We start from the raw sequence: 10,211 nt of genomic DNA on the forward strand, positions 1-10,211 counted from the left end.
GGTAACAGCTGTAAGAACAAATGCAGGCATCTTTGGCATGCAAGTTAAAGGGGCTGAACACTAAACATCATTATAGGCTTACAATGTATTATTATATGTGCCACACCCACTGCACAGTCAAACAAAAGTTTCAGTAAACCCTACATCGTTATCCTTGAATTAAAAAACTATTCCCCCATTCACAGCAAGCATATGTAATGACCTAGACCGATGGGGCAACCTGACCAAAGTAATTCTGGGAACTACAAAGATGAATGTGCCACTCTGATTCCTTCACCCACTCAAAATACTACCAGTCAGGGTCCCAACCCAAAAGTTCCATGACCTTGACAGGGATATAACTCAAGTTTCTTTGAGCAGTTAAAATTATTGCAACTTTCCAAGCTCAAGGGACATCTTGGCCTCCCAAACCTTAGATCTTATTATTAGATAGCCCAGTTTGAAGGAAATATGGCCTGGAGCACATCATTGCCTCAGAACTCATGGCTGAGTATGGAAGCCACAGCCTTGTAATCTACCGCCCTTTCCAACGTGCCCTTCAGATATCCTGGTAAGGAGTGCAGGAATATCCCATAGTTGCAATAACATTATTGATCCGGAAAGGATCCTCTGCTCTACTAAAGATTCTACTAGATTTGTCAGCAAAAAGGAAGAACTCCAGGGAGCTCACTGCAAGTGCACCTAACACAAGGAGGACATCACCAGACTAGGTCAACTTTTCCACAAGGGGAAGATATTCCATTAGCTAGTAAGTTCAACTTCATACAATAGGACCTATTCAGGTATCCCTCCCAGTTGTATGAATGCTGGAGGGGATGTACCCAGATTGTGTCTACACATTTCCTGCTCCTAGCCCCTGATCCAACCATTCTGAGCAGTGATCAGGTAAATTACAAAGACTGAGATTCTCTCACACGCTGGACTTGCCTTCAGGGGTGTGAGAGCTGCCTGCGACGGACAGAGTAACACAATTCATCAGCGAGAAGATGCATTCTCCCCTCCCCCTCAAGTATGTTTATTAAGCACTTGAGAAAATACCAAAAACTGAGAAAGTATTGTGTCTGAACTTACATCCTAGTGGCTTGCACAAATCTTAAGAAAATAAGAACATAAGAAATAGGAGCAGGAGTAGGCCATACGGCCCCTCGAGCCAGCTCCGCCATTCAATAAGATCATGGCTGATCAATGACCTAAACTCCACTTTCCCACCCAATCTCCATATTCCTTGATTCCTCTAGAGTCCAAAAACCTATCCATTTCAGCCTAGAATATACTCAAAGACTCAGCATCCACAGCACTCTGAGGCAGAGAATTCCAAAGATTCACAACCCTCTGAGTGAAGAAATTCCTCCTCATCTCTGTCTTAAATGGCCTGTCTTATTCTCGACACTCCAGCCAGGGGAAACAACCTCTCAGCATCTACCCTGTCAATCCCCCTCAGAATCTTGTATGTTTCAATGAGATCACCTCTCATTCTTCTAACCTCCAGAGACCATAGGCCCATTCTACACAATACCTCATCATAGGACAGCCGTCTCATTCCAGGAATCAATCTAGTGAACCTTTGTTGTACCGCCTTCAAGGCAAATATATCCTTCCTTAGTATTCCTTCAACAATACCACAATACATGCCGGAACAATGAGAGACAGGCTGATCTCAAGTAGAAAACCGAAGAACACGATCACCATTTTCTAAATGAATTGAAAAAGTGACTCGAATCAAACGTTGCCCCTACAAAAAGTAGGATAGCTCCTGTGCACCTGTGCCTTGAGTACCACTTTCCATTGTATGTAAAACAATTGTACAAATATGCACAACTATGCTATATATGTAAGGTAAAATAATACAATATATGAACCACTGTACATTTATTTTTTTAAAGAATTTTCAAAATATGTTTATATCTTGACTGTTAATAGGTAAATGTTTGAATGTGCAAGATTGGCTTTGTAAAATAAAGTTTAGTAGAAGAATATCTTCTAAAGATTAATGTTACAGCAAGAAAGCTATTCCTGACAATTCAGTGGGATGCTTACCTTATATGGGGATTTTTCTGTATCAATTACATTTTAACAACCTGCACCACTATAATGATTCTACAAAGAGCATTATGAAATTTTGTTCTAAATCTGGCATCAACTCATTACTAACCACTGACCAGATCTAATTAATAATTAAATGCAACTGTATTGAGTACAACAACATTATATAAAAGACCCATTTTATTTCTTTGTAGTAAATCAAAATTTGCTGGAATGGCTTGAAAGGAAATCCTGCCATGATATATTGATAAGCAATAAACATAAACTCCGCATTAGATCTAAAGAGAATTTCAGTAAAAGGAACATTTGCATTTGTATAGCACCTTTCATGACCACCGGATGTCCCAAAGTGCTTTACAGCCAATGAAGTACTTGTTGAGGTGTAGTCACTGTTGTAATGTGGGAAACGGCAGTAACAGCATTCTACAGAAATTCTTTCTTGTGATAGCGATTCCAGATGTGAACCAACCCAAATAATTTTGTATTTGAAGAGTCGATAAAAACAAAATGAATTTTTTAGCAGCATTTGGATGATTGTTGCAAAAAAATGGATTTGAGATTTTCAATCCTACAAAGATAATTATTTGTATGTAGTGCTACCATTTTGACAGATTGTTAATTGCAAGTTCACTCAAAAGTGGAAATTCATATGTTTGTGGCTGAAATCCATCATAAGATTGTAACCCTAGCTGTTTATCTCTAGGTTTCTCTTTCGCCAAACTGAGCCTCTTTTTCTTTCCCTTTCCAGCTGCGCAGGTTGTGAAACTAAATACATAGACAATAAAGGAAAGAATGACAAAAGGGAATACAAACATGTTAGGAAAGTAAAAAAAAATTAGAAAAGCAAAGAAGAACTACAAAATTAAATTATCAAGGAATATAAAAAGAAATAGTGAAGTATTCCACAGACACATAAATAACAAAGGAAAAATCAGGACAGGAATATGGCCAAGATAAATTCACAGATAATGACAGTGAAATGGCAGAAATATTGCATAGTTACTTTGCTTCAGTATTTAACAGGGAGACCAACAGGGGGGACATGACATTAGAAGAAGAAATCAAAAAAGATATAACATTTAAGATAGAAAGGAGGAGATAATTGATCAACTAATCAAACTTAGAGAGGATATTCTACATTATATGTATGTGTGTAAACTAGGCAGAATCATCTGGGAATATAATTGTACAGTGTTGGAAGAATATATTACATAGAACTTACAGTACAGAAACAGGCCATTCAGCCCAACTGGTCTATGCCAGCATTTATGCCCCATATGAGCCTCCACCCATCCCTCTTCATCTAACTCTATCAGCATATTCTTCTATTTCTTTCTCCCTCGTGTGCTTATCTACCTTCCCCTTAAATGCATCTATGCTATTCACCTCAACTACTCCCTGTGGTAGCGATTTCCACATTCTCACCACTCTCTGGGTAAAGAAGTTTCTCCTGAATTCCCTATTGGATTTATTGGTGACTATCTTATATTTATGGCCCCTAGTTTTTGGTTCCCCTTCTCTACATCTAACTTATCAAACCTCTCCATCATTTTAAAGACCTCTATTAAGTCATCCCTCAGCCTTCTCTTTTCTAGACAAAAGGGCCTGTTCAACCTTTGCGATCAGTAAAACCTCTCAGTTCTGGTATGATCCTTGTAAATCTTTTTTGTACCTTCTCCAGTGCATCTATGTACTTTTTAATACTGTGGATACCAGAACTGTGCACAATACTCAAAGTGTGGTTTAACCAAGTTTTGATACAAGTTTAACATAACTACTCTTCTTTTCAAGTCTATCCCTCTAGAAATGAATCCCAGTGCTTTATTTGCTTTTATGGCCTTATTAACCTGCATTGCTACTTTGTGATTTGTGTATCTGTACCCCGCAGATCCCTTTGTTCCTCGACCCCATTTGCACTCTTATTTTCCAAACAGCCTTCTTATTCTTCCTACCAAAATCTACCATCACATTTATTTATATTGAAATTAATTGGTCAATTATATGCCCATTCTGCAAGTATATTAATGTCCTTTTAGAATTTGTCGCAATGTTATACATTGTGGGGAATGGTGCTTGCTTAGTGTGATGGAACTTTAAGATGTATATTTTCATGCTGTTACTGAACCAACTCTGCCCAGTTACTGTCAGCAGAATACCACCATTATATTGTGCTTTTTTATCTCTTCTTTCAATCTCACTATAATTTATTTCTAAGAGTAACTTTTTATTCACTTTACATAATACATTGTGTACTTGAGTTCAGCCCTATTCTTACTTTGACAGAAAAGAGTTTTACACCCAGCTACATTAGTAGGTGAAGGAGAATTAAGGGGAAACAGGTCATATTTTGAGACATTTGAACACGAATTGTTTGTTTTTGTGGTTCTAATAATACTAATACTGTACATATAATTATGGTATGACTAATAGCTCTTGGGCTAGATTTTCACTTAGTCATAGTCAACGGACATCTGTGCACAAATAACAATAGATAAATATTTGGCATCTGCATTTGTTCAACAATACAGGAGAATAGTGCATTATAAACTGGGCTGGTTATGTTAAAAGGTCAGTCTACCGTATTTACAACTATTAGTGATTTATTTCCGTATGGCTGTCTGTTTTTGAAGATGAGGCAGTTGACTATGGGTTGTTGCGGATTACAACGGAATAAGTGGGAAGCTACCAGAGGCAAGCATGGGTGGAATGTTCAGAAATAAATGAGTGAAAGTACATTGCTAGCAATCGCGCCATGGAGAGGTTTCAGAAGACTGGAGTCCGTGCTGCATTCTTACCTTTTTCTTGGATCGCCTTGATTTCTTCGACATGTTCTTCACCTTCTTGTGGAGGTGAAACAAAACCTGCAAGAAGGAAAAGAGGCCGTGAAACTGCGAGCTCTGAGAAGGAAGGAAGGTGCGGCACGTTTGTTGATGACTATTGGTGAAATGAAGGAGGCCAGCGTATGTACACTGTAATACTGAAGTAAACGCCACGCTTCATTTCAAACGGATTAGTTATACATTTCCAGGAATGTCTGCCATGAGATCCTCAACAACTTCAGTGCAGTATAGAGGCGCTCACAGTAAGTAGACTGCATGTACATTCCCAATACTGTCAGATCACAGATCACCCTTTATTAAACTCCACTAGACACGCCCAACCCAGGTGTTATAATCTCACACCTTGGAATCTTAAGAGTTCCTAGACTTTCACTTGTTGCATTTTGCTAAAAGAAAATTTATTTTTTTAAGAGACAGCATTAATATACTCTGTAATTGCACTGAATATGAAATTGAATATGAAATTAAACCTTCTGCCTAGTTTAACATTCTATTTCTTGGTGCAGTTTCGTGTCTCGCTTTCTACACAAACAATGAACTTCTCTTTGGCAACGCGGGAATGGGTCCAAGTGCAATGTAGACAGGCTGATGCCGTGCCATGGTTTCCCCCTATGACTGTGAGTGGGGTGAACGGCTCCCATTACCTTGGCATAACAGCAGCATATCAAAAGCAGGGGCAGCAAGTACCCAATGATCACGATAGTCACTTTGTAGATCTGCATCGGAGTTTCGCCCCGCCACACTTCCCAGCAGAACGAGCTGTTGACAGCCATGTGGTAGTCGGTCACCAGCGTCTGGTGCTGGCCGATCGGCACGGCGGCCAAGAGAGACAGCACCCAGATCACCGCCACCCCCAGCGAGGCGTTCCTCTTGTTGCGGATGCACGGGGGCCGCTTGGAGTGCACCACGGCGATGTACCTGTCCACCGACATGGTGACCAGGGTGAAGATGCTCACCAGCATGGTGGCCGTGAAAAAATAGTGCACCGACTTGCAAAGGAACGCGCCAAAGACCCACTCGGGCAGGGAGTAGATGGTGGCTTGGAACGGGACGCAGAACAGGAGGAAGGACAGGTCGGCAATGCACAGGTTGAGGATGAAGGTGTTGGTGGTGCTGCGCGATTTCCTGGGTTTGGTGCGTCCCAGCACCACCATCACCAGAGTGTTGCCGGTAATGCCCAGGAGGAAGATCAGGCCGAAGGTAATGGGCACAATCACAACCTCTGGCCCCCCGGCTGGTCCGGCCGCGCTGCCATTGCCCCGAGAGCCGCTGTCATTGTGGGAGCTCAGCATCTCTGCATCCATCCTCAGCCCGCCGGCTGCAGCCCTGCTCCCTGGCGCTACTTCAGGCAGGAGCCCCTGTAGGACGGCTAGTGGGTAACATGTCCCAGACTGAAATCAAAGAGCTCCCCCACTTTGGCGAGGACGGTCAGGCAGATAGCAGTGCTGCTCCCACAGCACGATGGAGCCAAGGGTGCTCGCTGCCTCCATCCTCCCGCATCCCAGCTTCCACCTTCAGAGAGAAGCGCCGCTCTCCAAAAATACAGTTCCAATGTTACAATAGTCATGCACGCTTCGTCATACAGTTCTCCATCCGTTCGGTACTTTAAAGACTAACGCAGTAAATTACATCCATAGCCTGAAATTCGCCTATATTTCCCGTTCCAGTCCTGTGGAGTGCGGTGTGCTAGTTTCCAGGTGGCGAGCACAGAGCGGCGACTATTACCTGCCGGAGTCAGTGAATTGCAGCATCAACACACACTCCACACATGCATTACGCGCACTGGACGTAAGTATTACGCATGCAAATTAACTTCAGCAGTTTATAATTAGACTAAAGTGTGTCACTGTTTAAGGATACGTATTAGTGATGGGCATCTATCCGCACCCTGGTGCCAGAGAAAGGTTTTGCCAGGTAAGTTGCGCGCTGAAACAGTTCTCCAGAATGAGTACTAACAATCCCAATGCGCCCACCAAAGAAACGACTTGCTACCTGCAGGCGGCTTTTCCGTTTAACCCCCTCAATCATTTCGGCACTGAGCGTGTCTACAAATTTGCGCTTATGGACTGTTAGGTGTCTGCTAGCCGGGAGATACGAGAAACCGCACGAATGATCTCCCGTCTGTCGGGACTATTGATTTCCCAGGAGAACAGTCTGACGGACACAAAAAGAACACCGTGTGCTCGCCCTCCAGATGGAGTTATCTGCTGGGCGAACGGTCCCTCGGCTCCCAGTCACACAGCTGGCTCTGCCCCACCTCGCTCAGGTCTATCCGTACATGCACATTACACTTCCCGAAGAGAAGTTAAACACTTAAAGAGTAAACGTGCTGGCAAATAGATACCGATTGCCATATTGCACCTGGCGTTATCCTATTCAAACCATCTACAGAATACACTTTGTTATCTTGTGTAAACCACACTGCACACATTGGATCAGAGAGCTTCTCTTGTAATGTAGGCATCAATCTGACAAACTTTGCACCCCCTGGTTATGGACGGATAGTATTATTCACTCTCGAGCATTAACTCCTTAGCAAAAGCAAAATACTGCGAATTCTGGAATAAAAACAGAAAATGCTGGAAATCTCAGCAGGTCAGGCAGCATCTGTGAGAGAAAGTAGAGTTAATGTTTCGGGCCGATGACCCTTAGAGCTGGAGAGTGTTCGAAAAGAACAGATTCTTAAGGAGCACTGAAAGGGGGAGGGGAAGAAAGAACAAAAGGGAAGGTCTGTGATAGGTTAGAAGACACGAGAGATTAGAGAGACAAAAGAGATGATGGCCCAAATTCAAATGGTGATGCCAGGAGTTAGAAAAACATTTGTCAAGATAGGGTGTGAATGGTGGGATAATGACCAGCTGCCATTAGAGACAAGGAGAAAAAAAAGAAAGAAACAGTCTGGGGGGAGGCAGCCAAAAGATTGGCAGCAGTTACGCTCTGAAATTGTTGAACTCGATGTTGAGTCCAGAAGGCTGTAAAATGCCTAAATGAAAGATGAGGTACTGTTCCTCGAGCTTGCGTTGAGCTTCATTGGAATAGTGTAGTAGTCCGAGAACTCCTTTTATGTTCTGCACAGTTCCTGAGGCGATGAATATGTGTCTACAGTCACTGTTATATTGGAGGACAAGGCCCTCATGTGCTATCACAATTAAATAAGGAGTAGATCAGACTTTCACAATAAGCAAGCCTTGTGTCCAATAGATCAGGAAGATCACAAGATGCTTACAGGTGAGGAAGGCCATTTAGCCCATCTTCATTAACACACAATGATTTTACAGCCCCTCACCAACCACACACACACTGCTGCATCCATTTATTTCATGAATGATTCAGGCTTTCTCTGCCACTCTGCTCAGAAGTCCATTCCAAGTGCTGATCATTCTCTGCATGAAGAGCTTCCATCTGCTCCTAAAATTATGGTTTACTATTTTGAACCCATGCTCACTTGTCCTCCTCCCACAGTTTAATTTAAAGTATTATTTCAGATGAAGGTTTTCCAAACCGTTTACTGTCTTCTATATATCTATCAGATCTGTGCTCCAGATCTGTCGTCACGCTGGACAACCAATGGTTTAAATGTGGTATCACGCCAGGACTGAGAGCTCTTTATGCAATGCCTAAGTAGTTTTAGACTTTAAAATATGTTTAAATACAGACCACATAAAGGATCTGGGAGATGCTTTATATTCATGCACAGCATTTAGGAGCAACTCAAAGGCCGTGAGTTTAAATCCCAGCAGGGCAACTTGTGAAATCAATTTGGTAATTTGTAGGCCTGCACCAGAAAATGACAATGGACCCTGCTGGACCATTACAAACCCCCCAACCCATTCATTAATGTCCTTCAGGGAAGGAAATCTACCTAGTCTGGCCTACGCATGTTTCCAGTTCAACAATATGTGGCTGACTCTTCATGTCCTCTGAAATTCTTACACTAGTACATTGCAAAAGCATATTTATTCGTGTTAACCGTGGCTCAGTGGTAGCACACTGGCCTCTACATGGGAACATTGTGGGTACAAGTCCCACTCCAGAGACTTGAGCATGAAATCTAGGCCGGCCCTCCAGTGCAGTACAGAGGCAGTGCTGCACTGTTGGAGGTCCAGTCTTTTGGATAAAATGTGAAACCAAGGCTTTATCTACGTCTGCCCTCTCAGCTAAATGTAAATGATCCCATGGCACTATTTCATAGAAGAGCAGTGGTTCTCCCCAGTGTCCTGGCCAACATCACTAAAACAGATTATCTAGTCTTTTGTTTAATTGCTGTTTGTGGAAACTTGCTGTGTACAAATTGGCTGTCATGTTTCCTACCACATGACCACACTTCAAAAAGTACTTCATTGGCTGTAAAGTGCTTTGGGACATCCTGAAATCATAAAAGACGCTATATAAATGCAAGTCTTTCTTTTCTTTTTATTACTATTAGAATATCTGCTAAAAAAATTCATAAATTACCTGTATAGCAAAGACTGAAACTGCCATTGCAATAAGTATATTACAAAATAATGTCGATTGATTTCCGGCATTAGCAAAAAAGTGAAGATAGTCATGAATAATGTTCCATTCATAATGACCTCAAATTTCAGGCAGGGTTTGTAAGTAAGGAATTCAGTTTGAGTGTTTCTTCAGCTTAATTAGGGAATATCAATTTTTCAGTCTAGGCTGCCACTTCAGTGCAGTACCGAGGGAATACTGCAACAGTAGATGTGCTGTTGTTCAGATAAGGTGTTAAACGGAGACACTCAGGTGAACATAAGAAATCCCATGACACTATTTGAGGAGGAGGAAAGTTCTGTCTAACATTTATCCCACAACTAACATCAACCAAAAATGGATCAACTGACTGTTTATTATTGTATGTGAGACTGCTGTGTGCAAGTTGGCTCCTGTTTTTGCCTACAAAATAACAATAACCATACTTCAAAAGTAATGTATTGGCTTTAAAGGACTCTGGGATGTACTGAGGATGTGAAAGGTGCTTATATAAATACAATTTCTTCCTTTACAATTTCCAGCTCAGTGAATAAGACACTAAGCACTATAACACATTTTGATTTAGAGCACAAAAAAAGAAGGATTCTCCAGCTATTGTACAGCTTTGACTTCTACTTCTTGCTCTCTGCTCCCCTTTCCTCTTTTGGCCCCGGTGCATTTTGTTCTCAGCAGTCCTATAATAGTGACTTCTCCAGCCTGACTGTACCAGTTCTGGTGAAGGATTACAGCTGAAACGTTAACCTGCCTTCCTCTTTCAGGTGTTAATTGATCTGATCTGCATTTCCAGTATTTTTTACTTTAGTTAAAGAAAAATTCTGACCAAATGGTTATTCT

General features: G+C 41.8%; 1 protein-coding gene across 1 annotated transcript in view; it reads right to left on the reverse strand.

The window, feature by feature from the left end:
- Positions 1-6,720, reverse strand: part of galr1b (galanin receptor 1b) — a 50,516-nt gene extending 43,796 nt beyond the window's left edge. The window contains exons 1-2 of the mRNA XM_070896923.1: positions 5,528-6,720; positions 4,839-4,904 (exon numbers count right to left, since the gene is read on the reverse strand). Coding sequence (XP_070753024.1) covers positions 4,839-4,904; positions 5,528-6,187 — 726 coding nt within the window. The 5' untranslated portion in view covers positions 6,188-6,720. The remainder of the gene's footprint in view (positions 1-4,838; positions 4,905-5,527) is intronic.
- Between the last annotated feature and the right edge of the window lie 3,491 nt (positions 6,721-10,211).

Source organism: Pristiophorus japonicus, chromosome 13 (assembly GCF_044704955.1).
Source record: "Pristiophorus japonicus isolate sPriJap1 chromosome 13, sPriJap1.hap1, whole genome shotgun sequence".
Classification (NCBI taxonomy): domain Eukaryota; kingdom Metazoa; phylum Chordata; class Chondrichthyes; family Pristiophoridae; genus Pristiophorus; species Pristiophorus japonicus.